Source organism: Jatropha curcas, chromosome 4 (genome assembly GCF_041381405.1).
Source record: "Jatropha curcas cultivar XTBG-Jc1 chromosome 4, XTBG_Jcur_1.0, whole genome shotgun sequence".
Taxonomy (NCBI): Eukaryota; Viridiplantae; Streptophyta; class Magnoliopsida; order Malpighiales; family Euphorbiaceae; genus Jatropha; species Jatropha curcas.
Genome location: NC_143154.1, coordinates 27,826,700 through 27,850,548, shown reverse-complemented (window position 1 = coordinate 27,850,548; position 23,849 = coordinate 27,826,700). Strand labels below are relative to the sequence as shown.

Below are 23,849 nucleotides of genomic sequence, written 5' to 3'. Positions count from 1 at the left end.
AAAAAAGGGGGAAAGGGAGAGAAAATACTAACAAGATATTGCTAAACAATTGCAATCACAGATTATATAGAAGTTAAATTTAACTAATTTATGTAACAAGCACTAGAGAACATCCACACTACTGATCCTCCTTGCTCTATAAAAGTTAATTTGAATACTCCCTATTCTCCTTGGAATTTCATTAACATATACAAGAAACAATATATACTTCCTCAAAAATGACAATAATTGGCCACTTCAATTCAAAATGAACAAGCAGCCCTGTTACTTGGAGTTGATCTGTCCGTCATTCGATTTTGCGTTTGTCCTTTCTTCCATGCCAGTGTTTCAAGTTAAATAAAGTCATTACGGTAGGGGCACAGCTACAGCATGGAATGCAGAATGCAAAAGAAAAGAGGATTCAGTTTGCGATTAATAGTTGAGTCATAGTGAAAGACATTGTACCCCCTCAGGAAGATTCCGAGGCATAGGGAATGCTACAACGTGTCTCTGGAGAATTGATCTTGGTGTACCAGGGGGTGGTGAAGTTCCAGAGGCATCAATCTGTCCCCTGACATGAAATTTTGCAAACCGGTTGATGACAGCAAACCTTTCCAACTCCTGAAACTCTGCTCTTATATCTGCAACTGATGCTGCTTTGTCCAATCTGCATTTTCAAATGGAATGCATTTAGAGGAAATCTTGCAATTTGAGTGAAATCTTCAGTTTATGTCATGGATTGCCAAAGGCAACAAAATAATCTTGTAACTGCCAAAACTTGCTCACACCTTTGGAAGTCGTTCTCTAGTTTTTTTGCTCTGTCAATGAATTCTTCCACAATAGCCAAAAATTGCTGGTCACCACTTCTTTCAGAAATTTTCAGCTTTTCAGAATTCCTGGACAAATATGAATTAACAGATAAATAAGTCCATGATGCACCAAACCATAAATATCAGGACCATATTCATTCCACAAGTCAGAACAGGCTCTTTTTTTTATTTTTTTGGCTGAACTTAGTTTCCTATAATTAGTGAAGAATAATACTCACACATTGTTGTTTACAGGTGCAAGAAAATCATTTCTTGTGCAGTAAGCAAGGCTACATGCATCTCCCAGCGATAATCTAGAAACAAAATATGATATGATACCATAGTTCGAAGCAGAGTCTGCAGATAAAATGGATGCTGGTGCAGGATGAAACAATTGCTGCAAAAGCTGTGTTGTTAAAACAAGCCTTCTCTTTGATCGATGCATCGGTTGCAGATCTTCAATCATTTCAACCTCATCTTCCACCTGCTAATTACAAAATAAGAAATTAAAAACAATTGACAATGGGAAAAAAAATTTTTAACTGCATAACCCATTTAACTGTCACACCTTCTCAATCAGCCTGTTTGTGGCTAGAGCCCAGTCTTGTTCTGCCACACTGCAAAAAACAATACCTCGTCATCAATAGAACAAATGTAAATGGAAGTTAGAGAACTGACATATCACAATATAAATTAAAAAAAAAAAACAGAAAAATAAAAAACAAGAAAGCATCTAAAATACAACCCACTATAATGGTATATTTACAACTAGAATGCTAAGTTTTGTCACAGAGAATGGAGTGACAGAAAAAGGAAGAGAGGAGGGAAGGGGAGAAAGGGTGCAGCGATCTCTTGTCAATCATGTAACCAAAGTTACCTATATTGATCTGAGAGGAAGGGGGGAGAAACACAGATTATTGTATGATGTAAGCACCTGATATTTTGAGGCCTTTTGGCATCTTGTGTCACCTCTTTATACCATGGTAGAAGTTCAAAGGTACTAATTTTGCGCTTATTTGATCTCATAATTGCCACTTGATTGGTTACTTCAGAAGGCAACATATAAGGGGATGATAACTGTTGACTTGCTACCAAGGCAACAGCTGAAGTTGGCCACACCTTGCCACTCTGACCAACATCAGCAACATCTAACTGTTCCAAAGGGCTGTGAATTTGAAGATTCTGAGAAGGTTTTCCAAGAGAGAATTGTGATGAAGCACTTTTGACAAGCCTTGCATCAAATGTTGGCATGATCTGTCCATTTCTTAGAGCCCCATAATGCTTAAACCAGGAGGGTGCCATATGCAGATTAATATGGCCATGATCTGTATGATTAGATAGCATACTGCTGTTGCTAGATTGAGTTTGAGAATCATAACCAAGTGCAACCATCTCCTGAGGTCTAGATTGAAGAGCTGGTTGTGGAACTTTTACAGTTGAGCCATCTCTTGCTTCTACCATGAAGCTAAGCAATTGGGGATCCCCAGATGGAAATGAATGGGTTTGTGATGATGGATTTGGTCTACCATCTGTAAGGTGTCTGAACCTTGAAATGTTATCATGTAACTGTTGTCCTCCCAAAGCAGCAGCCTGCTGAACATTCAAAGAACTGTCTGCACCATTATTTATTGCCTGCATTTGGTGCAAGAGAGAGGAGTCATTGTGGTCATTATTTAAACGGCCGAAGGATTCGAGATTTCTTTCTGAAGAAGATTGAGCAAGGTTTTTGCTATGCCTTACATGATCAAGGTCCTGCTGCTGAGTAAGAGTTGCCAGCGAACCAGATGAAAGAGCAGTTGCATCTGAAACAGGCTCTTGCCCTTGAGAAACACCACCTGAGCGAGAAGCATCAAGCATCTTAGATGGCATTCGCTGTTGCAAAATCTCTTTTCCAGGATGCTCTTCCCCATGATCAAAGTATTGTGAATTAGAAGAGGCACCAATTTCTGAAGATGCATATCCACCTTTTATGGAATTCTGATCATTTGACCCATGCGGAGTCCATAAAGTGCTTAAACTATTATTTGTTGGATTCATGGAGGAAGGCAAACTGGAAGAGAATTTGAGAGGTTCCATGCCAAATGATTGCCGCTGAGTTGGTACATTTCTCCATACATTATATGGCCTTGCTGAATTCTCAGCCGGTTGAGACATGCCTGACGTGACTGAAGGCTGAGATATAGGAGATGCCTCCAACACTGGAAATTGTTGACTTACAGGATTAGCAAGCATCTGTTGAGAGGCATCTTGAGTGGGGGCTTGATTAAAAGGTGAGAATCTACTAGTAGCACCAGGTAAGGTTGCATGCGATGACTGAGATGATACAGGTACATTGGATAAGTTATGCATTTGAAGCTGATTTCTTGTTTGTGGAGGATTTGGTGAAAACGACGCAACAGAGTTCCCCTGGATATTCACATATGGAGAGAAGCTTTTAGGCCCCAGACTACCGGTTTTAGCCAGCTCATGTGGACTAGTTGAAGACTGAAATGGAGATGGTGGAGTTGGCCATGGCTGATTTTTCTCTCCTAATTCAGGATTGACTTGCCTAGAATTCAGATTATTTATCATCTGTGATAAACCTGGAGGAATAAGAAAGTTATTCGAACTTGAAATCCTTTGGGATGGAGGAGCCAACCTTAAACCAAAACCTTGGGAGGCAGGAGACTGAGCATACAGTTGAGAGACAGATGCGTCACGTGAATCAGCTCCAGGCATTTCAGCACCACCATCAGTAGATTCAAATTGTTTTATGGTACTATCATCCTTTGATTGGTCAACCTTGTGAAGCAGCTCAAGCATATGTTCACTGCCATGTTAATGTTAGTCAGATTCTCTTGGATCTTGAAATGGAAGCAGCATTAGAAAAAAAAATGTGACATGATTAGGAAAGAAAATCTGCAGAAAACAATTAAGGCCTCTACAATTTTGAAACAATAAGTGAACTAAAACAAAAAAAAAATTGACAGAGTGAAGTGAGATTGTATTCACAACAAGACTAAACATAAATTCTTTGTTTCCAATCATCATTAAGAATCTGACACCAACTACCTTGTCTGAGCAGAAACATTTGAGCCATCAAGGAGAACTGATCCATGAAAGGTAGTGGATGAATTAGAGCCCTGACCACCCCTAGAAGGTATCTCCTCTGATGCTCTGGAATTTCCTTGTAAGTCAGGTAAGGATGCCTGCAAAGAAGACATGTGGTGTTACTACTAAATTATTGGAAACTGGAATAAGTACAAGTGATGAATGTTGGAAACTCATTCACCTTATCTACATTCATTGCACTGCTGGAAACATTACCAAAAAACTTGAACTGGTCAATATGTCCTGGATCACAACCACCTAAGCCTTCTGAGCAGTCATTAGAATTCTCCTGCTGGTGCAAATTCTGCTGCTTTTCATGTTTTTCATTGGCTCCCTCATAAAGGTTAACCACAACATGAGGACCATTGCTTGTCTGATGTTGACTTTTAACCATGATCTCATTGCCCTTGCTGTCCAATTGAACATCACTTGAGGCTACGTTTGGATGCTTTGCAGAACTTTGTGAGTGCTCAAACGTCTGTCCAGCCCATGCATTATTTGAATGCATAAATGTTTGAATCTTTTGGCCATCCCCAATGGATGGCTTCTGCTGAAGGTTGTAATTCTCAATGGACTCACGAGAGCCATCCTGGCAAGTATCCCCTCTCTGTTCAACTGACAACTGAATTCCTGGCTGCTGAAAGCCAGGGAAGCTAGAGCTCATACTAGAATCACCAATCATAGGAAAAGGTTTTGAACTAAAGGAGGATGCACTCTGCAAGTTGTTATCAACCCAGCCTGTCTGTGGCTTCTCACTGTCCACGAAGTTTGAAATTTGATTATCAGTTGAGTGCTCTGTATTTTGAAAAGTCAAGCCACTCCACTCCTCCTGTAGCCCAGTATCACTGCTAGAAGCCTCTGCCACAGCAGACTGCATAAGTGCACTCCAGCTCCCACTCTGAATAGAAGGAAATGCATAAGATGAGTCCGGATGTTCCAATGTGTTGTTAAACCCTCCAGCAATTGCATCAGAGCGACTTCCAAAAGCATCCCAAATGTTACCATCCATATTGTACAAAATCTTTGCTTCCATTGGGTCTAGGGGAACCAAACTCTGAGAAGGACCAAGTTGTTTCGTTTGCTGCATTGCGGGCCAACCAGCTTGTTCTTGCCTCCCATTATATTCCTTCACAGGTGTATTCACTTGTGGAGTATTACCCTCCTGAAGATTTCCTGGAAAAACTCCACTGTTCAGACACTGAATAGGAACTTGTCCAAAATTACTTTTTATCTGAAGCTCCTGCTTGGATATTAAAGCTCCTTGAGGTAAGCCTACCAGGTCTAGGGGAACAGCAGGGTGATCTCCCAAATAGGGGTTGCCCAACCCAGAAGACGGCATTATTGATTTTTGTGTTTGACCACTAGCCTTGGCCATATTGACAGAATCATGGGATAGTCCTTGCAGATGAGGATATTGAGCCATGTTGCCTCTTGTGTTGGAAATAGGAGTACCATACAGTGATACATCAAGCTGCTGAGGAGCAAGACTCATTGAACGCAAAGTCTGTCCTTGCTCTTGGGAGAATGTGACTTTATTAGACGCTCCTTGTGCAGTAGGAGAAGAACCTAGCTGCATCCAATTTCTAAGCATTTGCGATGTATCGTGAACAGGTGTTCCATTGATGAGGGGTGAAAACTGACCCCCAGCTACCTGTCTAGAAATAGCAGAAAACTGGTTTAACGAGTTCTGTTGTCTCAAATCTTGCTGAAGCTGCTGTTGTCTCTGACATTCTTGCAGCTGCTTGAACAACATATGCTGCTGCAACAATTGCATGTCATTATAACCAGGCTGCTGCATTGGGTAAGGTTGTGGAGCACTCAACTGTTGGTCTCTTGCAAACTGATGCTGCCCTTTTAAAATGTTAAAATCACTTGAAGCTTCAGTAATCTCTGACCTTTCTGAATTTGTTGTCAAGGTGGGACTGTCAGCACACTCATTTTCCAGTTGTGATTTAAAGATTGAAATGCCTCTCGGAGTCAAATTTCGCTGGTCATAAACAGTGCTTTCACTGAAAATTCCTGGCTGGTTCTGCTTTGACTGGAAATTCTGGCCTCCAAGCAAAAATTCATTTGCATTCAGCGGACTGTTTATGGTTAGACTTCTAGAAAACTCCAGCCTTGGAATCAATTGCATATGGTTTTGGTTGAATGGCACATGTGGAGAATCCACATCAGGTCCTTTCACAGAATCTGCAAATACCAAAATATATATGGTATAACTTCACATAAGCATGAAAGAGGAAGCACCTCAAACCGAATTTAGAAATGCAGTTCCATAAACCACAGTTCCCTTTTATCATTTCAAGACAGGAGGAAAGGCGCTTATGCTATTTCAGGAAGCAGTGTAAACTTTTAATTCAATATGCGAGCCATTTAGAAGATATGCTAAGAGAATGCTAGCAGTGCATATCGTTGATACCTAATTGTTGAGAGCTGTAGTTCTTCAGGTTGAAATACAGCGGTGCGCCAGATGGCGTTGGCTTCCCAACCCACTGATTGTAATCCAGTACTGGCCAATTGCCACAAACAGCCTGAGATAGAAGCCGGCCCCGGGAAGAGTTCTGTAGCTCGTATAGATTGCAGATCCCCTCTTCAACTTCGTTACCAGGCATTAAAAATTGAAAAACCAATATCTTTCCACCTAATTGTTTGTGTAAAGTGTAGCTCTATCCATATATAAGATCATGTACTCAGACCACCTTAAACGTACCTCAAATTATCATCCTGGAATTGTTCATTCAGATAAATTAAGCTAGAAAATTTCTAAGAATGCAAAAGCACATAAACATGAAAAAATAAATAACTAGCAAAGCAAAATGCTAGAACACACACAGCTTACACTCCAAAAAATGGATACTCAACAATTCAATCAACAATACTAACTAAAACTTATGTCAGTACACAGCATTTAAGCATACATAAATTGAGGCAAACCCAACAGAACTTGCAGAAACACAGTCAAGTATCTCCCAATGCCCTAAAGAATCCATAAATTATCAATTTGGTTGTGTCAGAAACATAAAAGAAGTGACCTTGGAATCTTAAGCCACTCATGTTAACTTTCTCCCTAACCAAATGAACCAAAGACACAAATCCTTTCAACTTTTTAATGGTTTTTTTCCATGTTACATCAAAGCTAGCTCTAATATCCGAAGCAATTACTAAAGCAGAAATTTGAAGGCAAGAAAAAAATGAAACCAAATGAAAACTAGATACTTACCAGACACAAAATAAACTAAAAAAGGGAAGAGAAGGAAAGGGTAAATTGAGAAGTACACATGCTAATCTAAGCTATAGAATTCAAGCAAAAACGCAAGTGTAATCAATAAAGCACAGAGGAAGCAAAATTCATGGCATAGTAACAAAAGAAAAAACAAAATCAAAACCAAACTTCAAAAAACCCTAAACAAAACAACCAAACAATTAAATAAACAAAGGAACAAACACTTCCTCCACCCTCAAAAACAAAACCATTTATAATTCAAAAAAGAGAAAAACATTTCCAAGTTAATTTCACCGCAATTAAGAACAGAAAACATACAATTAACACTAAAATTACTCACTTTAAGCTAAAAGAAGTAAATTACCAAAAACCCAGAGAGCTCCCAAGCAGAAGTACCAAAAGTGTTTACCAAACTTGACAGTGTGTGTGATCTGAGGAAGCGAGAATTTAGGGTTCTTTAGGCACAAAAGACAGAGAGAGAGAAAGAGAGAAAGAAATGGAGAGAAACAATGAAGTAAACGGCGTGCCGTTTTTTTAATAGGCTGATCGATTAAAAGAAGGAAAAACCGCAAAATTTGTTGTGTATATGTATATTTTTCTTTTGGGGTTTTTAAGCTCAAAATTACAGTTCCCTTCTTTATATAAATTTTAAAAAATAAAAAATAAAAAAAGACGACTTTGCTTAGAAGCTTTCACTGAATCTTCTCCTTTCTCTCTATATAAAAGGAAACAAACAGTAGTGAGAGAAAATCTGGAAATTCGGACCGGACAACCGAAGATAGAGGTTAGCGATCGATAGATACAGTGGCTGTCCAAGGATTATAATTTCAACCAAACTGTTCAAAGATTTAAAATGTGAAATAAATAAAGAAATGCTTATCCTAACCTTAGGTTCGAACACCGAGGCTCAGGTTCGGATAATAATAATTTTACGCAGCTTCTCGAGTGTATGTATTTACTAATTTAGGACCGTTAGATGGAGATATTTAGCAGACATCTGAGGACGGAGGATCGCTTTAGTGGGTGGGTATTTGCGAGTGAAGCTGTGGAAAAAGTGGAAAAAGGATATGCGGATTCCACGCGCTTTTACTCACGCGTGGCTAGTACCTTTTTTTTAAGTCACTTTTTGAGGTTTTTTTTTTCTTTTTTTTTTTTTTAAATTAAGTTTCTTCTTGCAGGTTTTAATGGGAGTTTTTTTTTTTTTTTTTTCCCGCCGCCGCGTTTGGCTATAGAGGTTTATTTTTTATTTTTATCATCTTTAATTTAAGAATTGAAAGAAAATTAATAATCTGAAATTAAGAGTTTGGGTTGGGCTTAGATCGAAGATTTGTTTTGGCCCAATACTGGTTATTTTATTTTATTTTTAATTTTTACAACACACAAAATGATAGTTCCTCTTCCTCACAATTGGGGAAATGAAATGTTATTTTAAAAAACTTATTGTTAGTATTGAACCCATAAGGTAATGAATATCAAAGTTTTAACTACTGAAATATTTACATTTTGCATAGAAAGAAGAAAAGGAAAATGATAAAAGAAGGAAAGGGCAAAGTTTTATTTGAAAGAAAATCTATAAATTTAAATTTGAAATAATATTTATTATTTATATAATTAAATCACAGTTTAACATTCATTTATGATATGTAGTTATTATAAATAAACACTCAAATCATTTTCAGATTAAAATTGATGATGAAATAATTCAAACGTGTTTTATTAAACCTAATTTTGGCAATGATTGTTAAATTACATTCAACATTAATTTAAATGTAACGAGAACAATTGAGTCGAGTTAAATTCAACGATGGCTGTTGATTCAAAATTGAACATTAAATTTAAATTTATGTTAACTATTCCAAGTATAATTTGTAAGTAATTGAATTGATTGATTAATCAAATCAAGTTTAAATTTTATGTTAGATCTTAATTTATTTAGTTAACGCCTTTAAAATTAGAAGAATAGAGTTACGAATAATGACAATAGGTAAGCTAATTATTTTTCTTAAAAGAAAATAATACGAATGGGTTATCATATTCACGCACTAATTCCAATGCAGTTTCGTGGAGGCAAAAAACTAGACTAGAGTGACTTGCGGGTTTTAAATAGCTTGTAGGTCAAAACGCTGAACACTAAATATGGTGTTCGAATTAATTTTTAGAGATTGACGTAATATTTAATAAAATGTTAACTTTTATGATTTTTGATTTTTAATTTTTAGCGTTATCTGAAAAGCTACTTAAATAGCTATTAGTTTATGAAAAGCTACTGAAATAATTGATGCTTGTACCGCTATTTACTAGTAATTTAAAAACAATTGGAATACTATTGAATCAAATGATTTGGCATTTGGCTTTTAATTTATGACTTTGTCAAAGCAAGTGGTGAAAAAATGATTGAAAGACTAGTAAGTAAAGAGAAGCGAAAGCAAGGGGCCTTAAAAGAACAAACTTTGACTCACAGTCTATAATCAAAGACTAGCTAAAGAAAGAGTGAAGACTTTCTTTATTTTCTATGGCTACTGAGTCATGATTTGGACACTTCATTCTATTTTAGCTTAGAGTACGAACGCTAAAATTGATAGTTCGATTCATTCATTGAGAAGTGCATGTAACCAACTACCCAAGTAGTCCAAAACCATATTTAATGCAACAATAATTCACAAAATTCCTTTTTTTTTTTTTTGAAAAAAAAAAATACCATCTACTTATAATATTAAAATATTAAAATTTAATAGTATAAGATATAAAAATTCTTCACCGCGTCATATGCTATACATAAGAAATATATTATAGAGATTAGGTTAGATTAGATTGCTACAAGCTAAGTAATATTCCTTATCAAATAGTATTTTTTAGGTATTTGTATAAAATATGGTTATCAGTTAAACATATTTGATGTAGCTAATAAGTTAAAATACAATGATTAAAAAACTGTAAATTTATGAATATTTGATAATTAATAGAAAAAAGGTTTCGTTCTAAAAATAAGTTGTCCTTATCTAGGATTGATTTAGTTTCCCCTGTGCTTAAAAATATTTTTTTCATATTCATTTTTTGAACTGCATAACTACCAGTCTCTAAGAAAATAAAAATCTCTTCTTCTAACCAAACTTTTTCAAGTATCCGGAGCAAAATATAAATGACTCGGTAAAAACACCCAATTAATCGGATTTAAAAAAAAAAAAAAAAAAAAAAAAAAAAAAAAAAAAAAAACTCACTTGGGCTTCCATGGCAAATTGTTGGATATGGGCCTTTTCTGTGGGTTTCTTTAATTCCACACATGGGGAAAGGACTTGGCATGCGAAAATTTGGGAAGCAACAACATTAAACCTAAACCTAATATTAAACCAAAACCTAATTATACAATATGATAAAGACCACCATTCCATAAAGAATTGTTCACATAGAAGAATAGGAAACAAGCAAGAAGGGTTCAAACCATCAGTTTGCAGCATTTTTACAACATTCAAAAAGAGTATGCTGAGTTACTTACAAGACATCCAAGTCAAGCTAAAAGGTCTTTTAGTTATATATAGACCAGCCCCTAATATGTAATAATATGCCTTTTTACAACCCAAAAAGTTAGTCTAGGCCTAATGTTACTTCGTTCCACCTTCAAAGCATCTCATATCCTTAAAATACAGCTTTGACCCCACTAGTTTCAGAATCACACCTGAGTAAAACAACCACAAAGAGAAGAATAAAGTAGACAGTTTATAATAGAGGGGATCTTGTGATGTTCTATAAATATTATAGTGCTGCCTAAATCCACCAATGCAATTAAGTTGAGAATCAAGAAAAGTCAATTGAATCGGAAACACATTGATATATATTATAGAAGAGTGCATCGCATTGCCTGTTCCTATTCTTGATCCTACTCTGCAAACTGGTCTGGTTTACCTATAAAACCAACCTGAACCCCTTTGATAGGAAATCATCCCTATGAAACAAGGACATTCCATAGTAAGCAACGAAAGTACATGACAGGCAATGACAATAAAATAACACAAACATTTGATAATCTTACTTGAGTATGTTGCTAGATGCTAAGACTCAAATGCTAAATGGGGTTTCAAATTATATGCATATCAATACAAGAAACTACAGAAGCCAATAATACATTATATTCATCCATAAATATCAATCATAAGCATATGATATAGAAGTAAATAATTTTATAATTAGATTGATAAATAGAAACATGACAATGGCTTATGCAAATTGCAGTTACCTCTTCCTTCTGTTCTGTCCTTCCTCGGGCTCTTTCTTCACATCAGATTCTTTGTTCTCTTTCTTCACATCAGTTTCTTCACCAACATCAAGAGGAACAAGGCTTCCATGAAAAACTTCACCAACAACGGGATGCACAACACCATGAATCTCCACCTTCTTGATACATTTTTCTTTTAGATTGTACCAGACAAGGTTTCCAGGCAGCATTTCCAATAAAAGTCCATTACCATCTTCAGAGAAAACAAATTTTCTCATACATCTTAAAGATGACAATTTGTCAAGTGTGACAGAAAAGAGCTTGGTCCAAGACTTTTCCACTCCATACTCCTTCATAATCCATACGTCAAATCTTACACCTTCATAGATTGAAACCACAGATAGCCATTCTCCTACAACTTTCAGTTTGATAAAATCAAAGCCACTCTCCATAACCTCACCAGGTAAGGTCATGCCCGAGTATTCTTCAGTTTGAAGATTAAAAACAACAATCATGTCAGGCACACTATGCATTGGAATTCGATTTCTATTTTTAACCACCAACCAATGCAAGGTCTCACATGCCTGTACACCTATCCCTCCCATATCAATACCAAGCATATAAGGCATACCCTGGACCTCCCTTCAAGCACTAACTTTAAGATCATAAACAGCAGTTTCACTATTAAAATAGCTATCAAGAAAGTTACACATTTGTCCAAGCCTAACCACCTTATAATCATCACAATTAGAATCGTACCCAAATCCAAAAGTGAAAGCAATGTACTCACCATGTTTGAGACTAGGTATAAGGGGTAAAGCTTTATGCTTTCTAGTTGATGGGTTCAAAAGAAAAACTCTTTCATAAGCATTAACAAAACAATTCAATCCATTGCAAGAAGCCACTGATCTCATATTCTCATGAACAGAAAAACCACGCGCCAACGTGATATTGGAATCAGCATAAGAGGGACAGTTTAATGGGTTATTAAGCTCAACAACTGTATTGAGTGAGTCAAAGCTTACCTTGTAAAGGAAATTGGGATTTGAGTCAGCGAATATGAGATTGAGATTGGAGTGGGTTTTGATGGATTTTTGCAACTGGTTTTTGATGACATTTGGGTTGTCAATTAAGGAACGCCATGACTTTGACACAGCCCTGAAGTGTAGGAGAGACTCGGTGGGACAGCGGCTAAGGATGTCTGCTTTGATTAAACTAAAATCACTTCAATAATCTCATCAGCTAATGCCACTGCCCGAAATCCTTCGCTTCCAAGGTCAAAACCAACAATTAAATCAGGGATACTACGAAACAGATTTTGATTTCGAATTTCAATTAAATCAGGCATAATACGAATCAGATTTTCATTTGGAGTTTCAATAACTAACCAATGCAAAACCTCACGTACAAGCACACCCACCACTGATTTTTCAATACCAAGCATATAAGGCATACCCTGAAACTCCCTCCAAGCATTAACTTTAAGATCATAAACCATAGTTTCACTATCAAAATGGCTACCAAGCAAGCTATAATCCTGTCCCAGCCTAACGACCTTATAAACATCACCATTAGGGTCATACGCAAATCCAAAAGTGAAATTAAACAGCTCACACTTTTTTTATCAGGGAAAAGGGGCAAAGCTTTATGTTTTCTAGTTGATGCGTTCAAAAGAAAAATTCTTCCGTAACAATTAACAACGCAAACCAACCCATTACAAGAACCCACCAATCTCATATTCTCATGAACAGAAAAACCATCCGCACACTCCATATTGGTATAAGCATAAGATGGATGGTTTAATGGGTTATTAAGCTCAACAACTGCATTGGTCGAGTCAAAGCTTACCTTGTAAAGGAAATCGGGATTTATATCAGCAAAAATGAGATTTAGATTGGAGTGGGTTTTGGTAGAATTTTTTAAATGGCTTTTGATGAAATCTAGGTTGTCGATTAGGGAACACCATGACTTTGATACCGACCTGAAGCGCAGGAGAGACTCGGCGGGAACTCGGCTTAGGATTTCTGTTTCGATTTCATGTGCCAACCGGTGCAGCATTTTGTGGTTTTGGCTCAAACACAGTAAAGATTGTAGGGCATGGAGATTATAATATAACATATAACGCCCGACGTTGATGTTGAGATTGCGTTTGTACAAGTTCATTTATTTATTTATTAATTATGATTTTGGAAGTTCAACAGCCTAAAAAGATATTACTATGAACTGCAAAATGGAACTAATCTTCTTTCTTATCTAGAAAATTACACTAAATTAGTAAAAACTTTATGATTGTGATTTAAAATGTGATTTGTAGCAATAGTCGTCAAGGATAGTATAGTTATTAAAATTTGAATTAATGAGAATTAGATGTGAGAACATTTAACAACCTTGTTGGATTTTTACCTTGTAATTCAAAAAATGTTGACGGAAATATATATAAAAGAAATAAAGAGTGAATCGTAATGAAAATATGGTTACAGTAATATGATTTAAATCTCACCAATATAATTAACACAGAATTTTACTGTTGTAATATTAAATTAAAGATCTTTATTTGCTCGGTATAAATCCGAATTAGTTGTGTTTTAAATACAAAATGGTTTAAACCAAAAAAAAAGAAAGAATTAAAGATCTTCGTGTTGAAGGCATCGGATTCAAATTTTAATGAAAATGTATAACAAAAAGTTAGAAGATGAATGGTTGAAAGGTGAAAGGTTAACATAATCAAGTCTTCTTCTATCATAAATTTAGCGAAATAAATAGTGTTGTTGGTGTCCGCAAATCTGACAATTTCTGCATATACATTAAAATTATACATGCTGCAAAAATCAATAAAAACAATCAAGCTTAAATCAACAAAAAAAAGGAAACCCATTGATATTGTTTTATAGAGAACCTGTTTCTATTCTTGATGCTACCCACAGAACCAGCTTAAACGCATTTGAGGGAAAATCAAATTGGAGTTTGGCGTTATTTTTTTTCGCAGACCCAGAGAGCCGCTGATTCTATTTCCATTGCTGCTACGAGTGAGGCTTCCGTTGTGTGTTTATCAAAATTCATCGCTGTACTTTGTCATCTCATAATAATTCTTGTCGTTCTGAGAGGTGGATTAATTGGACACCTCCTTGCATGAACTTTGTAAGGCAGATGGCGATTCTTATGGCTGCTGGCCCGGATGTTTTAGTTTTGCTATTGGTAAAAACTGTGGGTGTTGTGAAGCTGATTAAAGGCGATCGAATTGTATCCTCCTGCTTCAATGCAGGTTCTTTTGATTAGGTCTTTTTTCAACCTTGATTGGTCTATATAAATTTCTCATATATTACGCAGAGAAGCTAAATCTTCTACTGCTTGAAAACTTATTGTGCCCCTCAAACTTAGAAAACATACTATGGATTTTAACTAGAGATAGCAGTGGGTTGGATATCAGCTTAAAATGGACTATCCAAGCCCGAAGCTAAATATAAATTAGTTACCCAAATCCGTTTAAAGATTCACTTTTATTATTCAAACCTTATTGAGAAATAAAGTTTAGAGGGAGAGAGAGATGAAAATAAAGAACATTATTGAGAAAGGAGTGACATCATTTTTCCAACTTAAGACGAACCCTCGTTTTAGTTCTTGTCTTGGTTCATTCTATTTTGCGTGATCATCCTCGCGTTTTTTGCCCTCCCAACTTGGCCAGGCGCATGATATTAGTAAAATTGAAAAGTTAAAGAGGCATGATGGATCCTCCGACAAAGTTTGATGTCTCACGTTATTTTCTCTGAAAGTTTATAAGTAAATTTATACATGACCAAAGAAAATGCTATCAAATCTATGAATATGCAAAAGCTCTCAAGTTAAATGTTGCTACTGCTAGGAATTATAAATTTCAGGTTTTAACATTCCAATCATCAATTTAAACCAATGACTAAAAACCTATTTCAAACATTATAATGAAATAGTCATACGTAAATATACAACCACTCATCCAAACATTACGTACCTCACCAACAAATGGGTTAGGAAGCAATCTTAGCAGTTTCGACAAAAACGACAATGAGATTCCAGCCCATATTGCATATACTTACTGCAACACAAAAGAAAGCTAAGAACAGTGCTTACTCCGGAAGCATATGACCTGATCCCAACCACAAAGTAAACAGAACAGCCAAGACTGAGAGATTTTATCAAAAAGTATGCAGATGATTATTCTACCCATTATATCGGCTATGATTCACATGCAAACAGCCTAAATTTGTATTGAAAAATAGGACAAAAAGAGTTGCTCAAACCATCAATGTATTTTTTAAAACTTCAAAATGTGTAGGCTAACCCTTACTCCCAATCCAAAATATTCTGGGAAAGTAAAAAAAGGCCTTTTAGCTATACATAAACCAGCTATTCATGCATCATGTATGCTATGGTTTTCTACGAGGCAAAAGGTTGAATCAAGCCTAACTCTACTTCCTTCCACCTTTACAGCATCTCCTGCACTCAAAATAGAGATATGTCCCACCAGTTTCAGACCTGAGACAAACAGAGAAACAAAAATAAATAGATAAGTACATTTGACGGTTTTACTTGGTTAATATAGAGGTTGTTTTCACTGTCAGTTGCCCACAGACAAAGCAAACTTACAATTATGCTAACAATCAATTAATGCAATCAAGTTTAAGATAAAGAAAGGTAAACGTAACACAGAACACAATTCATCTAGTATAATAATAGCTTGCCTTTTTCTATTCTGCTCCATCTCCCTACAAATTCAACTTGAACCCTTTTGAGAGAAAGTCATCCCTGAGAAACAAGGACATTTAACCATAAGCAACCAAGGTGCACAGAAGATAACAACAATATCATGGCACACTTACTTGAATTCTTGATGATAAGTAATCTAAAATAAGACTCGAATGCTAAACTGTAAACCCAATAATATGCATTGCTATTGTAAGCAAATCTGCCAAACTAAAGAAGTCAACTATACACTATATTTATCAGAGTATTGTCTTTATATGCAAATAATTAGAATTAGACCTTGTAAAATCATGGAAAACATATATATTAACTAGAAAAATTAGACTAGCATAAAAGTGCGTTTTAAGCCGTTACCTCTTCTTCCTATTCTTCCTTCCCTTCCTGTCTTTCTTCATGTCAGTTTCTTTGTTAATCCCGACAGGAACAAGGCTTCCACGAAAAACTTCAGCCACAAAGGGAGTAAGAGAACCATGTAAGTTAACCTTCCTGACACTCTTTTCTTTTGGGTTATACCCTACAAGGTTTCCATCCCACAAGCCCAATAGAAGTTCATAACCATTGTTAGAGAAAGCTAAAGTCCTCATACATTTTAAAGATGACAGTTCATTTGATGTGACCGAAAAGAGCTTAGTCCAAGACTCTTTCACATCATATTCCTTCATCACCCAAACATCAAGGCGCTTAGGCGCACCCCTATTAATTGCCTTCACAGATAGCCATTCTCCTACAACTCCTAAAGTGACAACTTCCAAACTGGCATAAGCATTTTGATCTACAAAAATCCTAGGAGCTGGCACCTCTCTAAATTGTTCAACTCTAACATCAAACCCAACAATCTGATTTGGGTTAATTAGCATAAATTTTAGACTCACTAGCCAATGCAAAGCATCGCCCACAAGCACACCCATCTTCTGATCAATACCAAGCATGTAAGACATGCCTGGAATCTCCCTCCAAGCATTATCTTTAAGATTGCAAACCAGAGTTTCTGTTTCAAAATGTCCATCAGACAAGTCAAGGTATTGCCCAAGCCTCACCACCTTGTAATCATCACTAATGGGATCATACCCAAATCCAAAAGACCAAGCAGACCACATGTTGTTTCCCTTATTCTGGGCATCTAGAAGCAAAAAAAGGCAAAACTTGATGCTTTCTAGTTACTGGGTTCATCAAAACAATCCTTCCAACAGCATCCCCAAAGCATATCAACCCATTACAGGAACCCACCAACTTGATATTGTGATTTGCACTAGTTGGACAGTTGAAAGGGCTATCGTGATGGACGTAAGAGGGAAAATTTAAAGGGTTATCAAGCTTAACGATTGCATCGACTGAATCAAGGTTTACCATGTAAAAGCATTTTGGATAGCAGTCTGCAAAAAAGAGATTAAGGTTGCTGCTGATTTTTTCAAATGGGTTTTGATGAAATTTGGGTTGTCGATTTGGGCACACCATGACTTTGACACGCACCTGAAGCGCAGGAGAGACTCGACGGGAACTCGGCTCAGTATATCTGTTTTTATTTCCGGTGGCAATCTGTCCAGCATTGTTGGATTCCGCTCGGAATTGAAGAGGTTTTTTCTTTTTGCAATAAGAGAACAAATACAGGTGACAAGCTACAGGTGAGAGAGGGCAGCACTTCACGTTGTGGACTTTGGCCTCTACTTATCGAATTTGCCCTTGTTTCATGGATAATATTGCCAATCCATTCACTAAAAAATAATTTTAAAATATTGTTATTATTATTATTTTTATTATTTTCCTAACGTGTAGTCCGAAAATATTCTCGTTTAATTTAAAAATTTATTTTTGATTAGTTAAATATATATGGTGAGCCAATACTCATATGTAAGCAAGTCTTTCTTATTTTGTGGTTTGTTACTAGACTCATATCACTTGGATTAAATTTGAAAAAAATTACTAAATATTTAAAGAAAACATAAAAATTTAAATGAAGTAATTTTCTTTAGGAAATAAAGTAAATTAAAAATATTATTATGTAGAAGCCTATAATAACAATATATTTTCTATATTTTATTCTTTAATTTCTATAATTACTCCTTCAAAAACTTCTTTGATAATTTATAAATTTTTATAAATTATAAAATTAAATATTATAGTATTTGAATAAAGTTCATTATATTTAGTACATATATTCATTACATGTGTTGATTCAATTTCTACAAATACACTTTGTTTTTAATCTAAATCCTGAACAGATTCCGAGAAGAAGTAATATACTCTTATTGCCATGGCAATCAGAAAATCTAATTTTATTGCAATCTCATGGTATTATTTCAGATTAAGAAATAACTTACATTATTGATTATTACTTTGATGAACACCACAGATTCAAGAAGGAAAACAAATCTTATTTTTCCTCAAATTACCTTGATAAAATTATTGTCTTAACCACACCTGATAATCTGATCCTTTATCGACAAACTTTTGCCAGCTACCATCCAAATTGATTTCCTTTGAAGGATTCCAATCAAAATGTCCAAGCTTCATGACTAATGTATCACCAATCTGGGCAACATACCCTTCATTATTTGCATGGTAGATCTTCACAGAGCTCCGGCAATGGATATCTGCTCGCTTTCGAGCCTCAACTAGTTCAGTGATGACATCTCGGATACCGAAATCGTAAAAATGATCATAAAATATTGTAGGCTGAAAAGAAACATAGAGAAAATCCAACTCAGGTAACAATTACAGATGCAAGTTCTGCAAAGTACTTGGAAATTCCAGGAATTAACAAACCGTTCCAGGATGTGTCAAAATATATGCATATCCCTGCATTAGTTTATCTCGGGGAAACGGCCAGTGACCCTGGAAAAAGGAATGGAAAAGTAATCAGTTCATTTGATTCCACAAATTGGTTCAAGGACAGAGAGAGAGAGCACCTGTGTTGATCCTGTATCATGGTTCTCTAAAAATGTTACAGCACGTGAAGGCCACCATCCCATTACTCCTGTTGGTTTTCCTTGAGGATCTATTAACCTCCAATATTGGTTATGCAGAGCAGAGTGGAGTATTCCCTGAAAATTATGTAAAAGATTGAAACTTTATAATTTTAATGACTTGATATTACATTTTAAGAAAACAAATGACTTTATGGAAATGCACATAATGTTAAAATTTAAAAAAAAAAAAAAAAAAATTCAGAAGCAACCATAGTGCTTAGCTTTGTGAGTCTTATAGGAGGATATGCAAGATACAGTCCAGAAAATACCTTAGTTGTGACATCGAATGCTGAGGAAGTACCACCGGTGGCATTGATCCAGTTAACTATTCGTTGCCGATGAGCATCTACCATATGAACCAGATTAGATTATTTAGTTATTTTGGAGCTACAATGCCCAAAATACATCAAATTTACCTTAAAAAGAATTTCTAAAAAACACAAGCTGCAATTTTGGATTCTAATCTAATGTGCAGATTTAACTGCAACTTTTTAAGAGTAGTTAATTGAAGAAATTTTCAGTTCAAGAAGTTGAGACTACAGAAAATTACCTTGATTATAACACAAGCTGCCATTTTCATAAGCTAAGCTATCCCAGTATTCTCCTATGGCAAAAGCAGGATCGGAAGCTTCAATATATTCTTTAAAATATGTTCCAGAGAAACCTCTGTAAACAAAATGAATCAAAACAGTTATAAGATTCTTTGATGAAACAATTTTTGTATTCTACAAGAGAATCAGAAGTAGCATGAGCATTTATTTTACCTTACAAAGTCAAGGCGCCACCCATCGAAACAAATATGACTTCGAAGCCAATTTAGCCATACCTTTATGTCTTTTCTTACAAAGTCTTGGGAATGATCAATGTTTGGAGCTGCATGGAAGATATCACCTGCACAGAGTAAAGGTACTCTCTTTATCTATCATTGTAGTTTCTACTATAAATAGAGATGAACATAAAATGTATATGTATATTCATTTGAAAATTCAATTTTATATTTCACTTACCACTTGAAGGATTTCCACGACCTTGGAAATTTGGATCATCACAAACAATTGCTTCTGGCCCCCATGAAATCTTCCCTCCAAAAATATTCCAAACACCATTTGGACTCTGAAATTGCATAAAAGATTAATTTATCTATTGCTTTAGCCAAATAAACACACACAGAGGGAGGATGCATATATTTAAAAAGAGTGAAGCGAGAATATAAAAGCACAGCAATGACAATAATGATTACCTGTTTCTGAGCACATCGATGATTTAGAACAACATCTCCCAAAGCCTATTTATAGAGGTAACACATATCAATATACAAGTCCACTTGTAAAAAACTCCAATTTATCATTTCAAAATTAAGCTTCTAAATTATGCAAGTAACGAGGCATTCTATGTAATCCATTATTTATCTTCATGCTAATTCAAGAAAATGTTAGATTCTAAATTGTGGAATTTGAGAGGCAAAACAATTGCACCTTAAAGCACACAGTACAAACTCCACAAATCTGAAAATTTAACTTACCAGCAGGTCATGAGAATGCATTTCCTCTATACAATATTTCAATTCTTCCTCAGTACCATATGCTGAGTTCAAGTTATAGAGGTCCGAAGGCATATAACCTGCACATTACTCAATCATATTTGTTATATTTTATTTTTCATTTTACCCAATTAACAGTGAAATGTTCCTATTAAATTTATGAAAACATTAATCTATATACATAATACAAGACAAGAGAAACGTAGATAAAAGAAAGAAAAGTAATTGATACAAACCTTGAGGTGCAACAGATTCGGTTGGTGGTGGAAACCACACTGCTGTGACCCCACTTTGATACAAATCAGCAGCTTTAGGAGCTAACTCCACATACCACCTCCTTCTCCAGCTTTCCCAGTTGAAACCTTGAAACTTTTAAGAGGGGTAAATTGTGATATGGAAAAATATAATAATGACATATTGCATTTTGCACAAAAAGAATGAAAATATGTCTGTAATTTGTAATTCTGCTAAGTATACTTACTACAATCTCGCGTCCAGTTCCAGTCCCTGGTTCTGCATTGAAGTAGATATGAGTGGCAAGTTAGATACAGACCATGTCTCACAATTACATTATATGGATGCATAAAATTTCATATTATGGAGAAATATATAGTAACCTAATTTTGTATGTTCTGGTGTTTTTTGCCATTGTGTAGTCTTTCGTTCAAGAGCACGTTCTAAAGCCTTTCTCTTCTTCTCTATTGTTTCTTTCTCAATTACATGCTCAATGAGTGTATCCCCTTCTTTTGGCTTTTCACGGGCAATTGACCAAACTTGATCTGGCTTAGGCAAATCCAAGTGTCTCAATCCCGATGATAATGCTTCAGATATATCAACTTTTCTTCTTGGTGGAAACTTAGGACAGATGGTTCTGATCCTCCTTGCCATCCATTGAGGTATCTCTGTACGAGGACCATCTATCAGAAGCTTCCATTGCTTTGAATCATCATCCGTCAAAAGATCTATACGCCCCCCGTTGCCTATATACAGAGCATCTTCATCCTTTTCATCCTTTAAAAATAGTGACTCAGCCACTTCTGCTCGCTGCCTCCATGACTTTAAATGAGCTTCAGACGCCTTTAATGATCTATGCAATAACTCGTATCTCTTCATGTATGCATTTTCCCTTGAAGTTGCTGTTTCTTTAGCAGCTTCAATGGCAGCCTTGATGTTGTGCAGCTCTGCCTTAAAAGCCTTGGATGTAGCCTTCTTTCTATCTGCAGTATCTTTCTTCATTTTCTCCATCAAAGAACTAATTTCCTCCTCTCGTTTTTTCCTATCCGCCTCCTGAAATTCAAGCAATGCATTCTCAGCCTCACTGGCTCGGAGTCCAGACGCCTTTTCTATAGCATGGATTTTATCCAATTCCAACTTCAACTTATCAACCTCATTTCTTGTAATCAATAACTGAGATTCTAAATCATTTACAACACCTTCTAATCTAATATTTTCAGATTTGACAGAAGCAATCTCATCAACTGGATTAACACCATCAGTACAGATTCCCATAGCTTTTATTGCATGGTCACTGGCTTTTTCTGCCATGTCCAAGGCCTTTTTTATAGCATCTTTTGACTGCTCAACAAGTGTCAATATGGTCCCTTCAGTTTCATTCCTAATTTGCTCTTCAATCTTAGAAGTTGCTTCAGCAACAGAAGTTTCAGCAGCAGCGACTCTCATTTGAGCATCTTCTATTATGTGAGATGTTGCTTGCTGAAAAGCAATCTCTGCTAACTTTTCAACTTGTACTGCAAGTTCAACAGCATCTTGTTTTGCAAGAACCAGCTTCGACTGCAATGTCAGTTTCTCGTCCACTAGCCCCTGCTCGAGTTCTGATTTAGAGGCTTCAAGTTCTTCGAGCATCCGGTCTCTTTCTTTTCGAGCCTTGGAAAGAGATTTAGAATCATCCTGCATTGGAAATCTAGCAACCATGAGTATCTCTCACAATATCTATGCTCTCTCAGCTTTTTTGCACCAAATCTAACAATCACAAACTATTATATATTCATTATTCTTGATTAAAGATAGGCATGACAAGTTTTCCACATTAAACTTCAAAAAATTTCCTCCAAATCACTGGTTTAGCTATTGAAATAATGTTTATATATACTCATAGTTGTTCTTTCATCAATAACTAAAATCACAAGATGCTAAGACAACAACAAGCAGTTCCAATATAGCTTCTTCTGATCTAATTGTGAAAGCTTTATATTAATTCATAAATGGCAAGGATACATGTTAACAATTCTTGTTTAAAACTCAGCACATAATCACACTCTTAATGCTTCTTTAACAATTAAAAAAAAAAAAATCTTTGCATATTTTAAAACAAATTAAATCCTTTTCCTCCTCAGAGCAAAATAAGTATAAAGACACTTACCCTTCTTGCAAGGGCAATGGTTCTTGATCTACAGTGCCTATCACCATTATACAAGACTCTCCTGCAAGAATTCCAAAACAAATAAATAAATGACGTAAACACTGATAATAAATAAAGATATACAAAATTACAAATATCACCTTGTACTTATAGGGGAAGTTGGAAAGATTAAAGGATTCTGCAACAGAACACCCAAATTTGAAACATTTTTATCAGATGAAGCTAAAGAATTACAGTGATAGCTATGGAGAATCCCAGAAGAAGCATTTGAGGAAAAAATTGCTTCCATTTTGATCTTATTGTGGAAAAAGGAATTAAAAAATCAAGAAAAATTCTAAAACTTCAAAACTTAAATATGGTAATTGAAAGGGAAACTCTTATTATGGTTTTGATTATGACCTAAAATACCCAAATTGGATTTTAAATTTGTGAAAGAACATTGTGATTTACAATTTTAAGAGATTTTCTTGAGCTGTGAATTGTGATTGGGAAATAGAGAAAGTGGTAATGTATAGATTTGAAATGTTACAGTGACAAGTGGGAATGTAAGAGATGAAATTGGCGCGAGGACTCGGCCATTGGACAAGCCTATTTGTAGCTTTCAGTAAAGCTTGGGATCGGACAAGTTGACCGTTGACCTTTAATTGAAGGACGTTTATACCCTTTCGACATTCATCTTTGCTATTTTTAATGATGATTATTCGCAATATTAAGAATATTGCAAATTAGAAAGAAAGTGTTTTTTTTTTTTTTTACATTGTCTTTAATATATATATATATATAAAATCAATTTAAGAATCATTTACCAAAAGTTTCTTTTAATGTTTTCTAATTTCTTGCACTAGTTTATATAAATTTGGTTAATTTAAACGTAGGGATTAATTTAATATAATAATTACCTAAATACATTAACTA

General features: G+C 35.5%; 2 protein-coding genes and 2 pseudogenes across 10 annotated transcripts; all 4 read right to left on the bottom strand.

Annotated features, from left to right (window-relative positions):
* Positions 1-38: 38 nt before the first annotated feature.
* LOC149497158 (uncharacterized) lies at positions 39-7,932 on the bottom strand. Of its 6 annotated transcripts, none has more exons than XM_089720174.1 (10): positions 7,466-7,932; positions 6,298-6,602; positions 4,060-6,068; positions 3,840-3,976; positions 2,529-3,597; positions 1,723-2,420; positions 1,357-1,405; positions 1,028-1,275; positions 768-875; positions 39-646 (listed from the first exon to the last, which is right to left on the bottom strand). In XM_089720174.1, exons 2-10 carry the CDS (start codon positions 6,488-6,490, stop codon positions 424-426), a joined length of 4,734 nt encoding a protein of 1,577 aa, XP_089576300.1. In that variant the 5' UTR covers positions 6,491-6,602; positions 7,466-7,932; the 3' UTR covers positions 39-423. The 6 variants fall into 6 exon arrangements, with proteins under 6 accessions (XP_089576300.1, XP_089576301.1, XP_089576299.1 ...); XM_089720175.1 differs by having other exon boundaries at positions 1,028-1,272; XM_089720173.1 differs by having other exon boundaries at positions 1,723-3,336; positions 3,427-3,597.
* A 2,601-nt stretch (positions 7,933-10,533) lies between these two features.
* Positions 10,534-13,457, bottom strand: LOC149497157 (F-box protein CPR1-like; annotated as a pseudogene). The gene is made up of 3 exons (XR_016320328.1): positions 12,696-13,457; positions 11,333-12,526; positions 10,534-10,774 (listed from the first exon to the last, which is right to left on the bottom strand). The product of XR_016320328.1 is annotated as an F-box protein CPR1-like (transcript).
* Positions 13,458-15,526: 2,069 nt separating this feature from the next.
* On the bottom strand, positions 15,527-17,890 carry LOC149497156 (F-box protein CPR1-like; annotated as a pseudogene). Its single transcript, XR_016320420.1, has 3 exons — positions 16,403-17,890; positions 16,027-16,090; positions 15,527-15,820 (listed from the first exon to the last, which is right to left on the bottom strand). The product of XR_016320420.1 is annotated as an F-box protein CPR1-like (transcript).
* LOC149497155 (uncharacterized) lies at positions 15,527-23,502 on the bottom strand. 2 transcript variants are annotated; one of them, XR_016320419.1, is made up of 16 exons: positions 23,075-23,502; positions 22,935-22,995; positions 21,172-22,462; positions 21,036-21,067; positions 20,791-20,923; positions 20,537-20,634; positions 20,255-20,299; positions 20,022-20,127; positions 19,779-19,905; positions 19,565-19,680; positions 19,284-19,360; positions 18,955-19,089; positions 18,812-18,880; positions 18,439-18,721; positions 16,027-16,090; positions 15,527-15,820 (listed from the first exon to the last, which is right to left on the bottom strand). XR_016320419.1 is itself a non-coding variant. In XM_089720116.1 (14 exons), the coding sequence occupies exons 1-14, from the start codon at positions 23,221-23,223 to the stop codon at positions 18,449-18,451; spliced, it is 2,712 nt and encodes a 903-aa protein (XP_089576242.1). In that variant the 5' UTR covers positions 23,224-23,502; the 3' UTR covers positions 18,287-18,448. The 2 variants fall into 2 exon arrangements, 1 of the variants encoding a protein (XP_089576242.1); XM_089720116.1 differs by lacking the exons at positions 15,527-15,820; positions 16,027-16,090 and having other exon boundaries at positions 18,287-18,721.
* Between the last annotated feature and the right edge of the window lie 347 nt (positions 23,503-23,849).

What these genes read in the sequence shown, in the direction of transcription:
- LOC149497158 (XM_089720171.1), bottom strand. Translation starts at nt 6,490, where the DNA reads ATGCCTGGTAACGAAGTTGAAGAGGGGATCTGCAATCTATACGAGCTA. An exon ending in GTGCAATGAATGTAGATAAG is followed by an intron (nt 3,977 to 4,059) that starts GTGAATGAGTTT and finishes TCTTCTTTGCAG; the next exon opens with GCATCCTTACCTGACTTACA. An exon ending in GCACCTGTAAACAACAATGT is followed by an intron (nt 876 to 1,027) that starts GTGAGTATTATT and finishes ATATTTGTCCAG; the next exon opens with GAATTCTGAAAAGCTGAAAA.
- LOC149497155 (XM_089720116.1), bottom strand. Translation starts at nt 23,223, where the DNA reads ATGGAAGCAATTTTTTCCTCAAATGCTTCTTCTGGGATTCTCCATAGC. An exon ending in GAACTGGACGCGAGATTGTA is followed by an intron (nt 20,924 to 21,035) that starts GTAAGTATACTT and finishes CCCTCTTAAAAG; the next exon opens with TTTCAAGGTTTCAACTGGGA. An exon ending in TGGCGCCTTGACTTTGTAAG is followed by an intron (nt 19,681 to 19,778) that starts GTAAAATAAATG and finishes TTTTGTTTACAG; the next exon opens with AGGTTTCTCTGGAACATATT.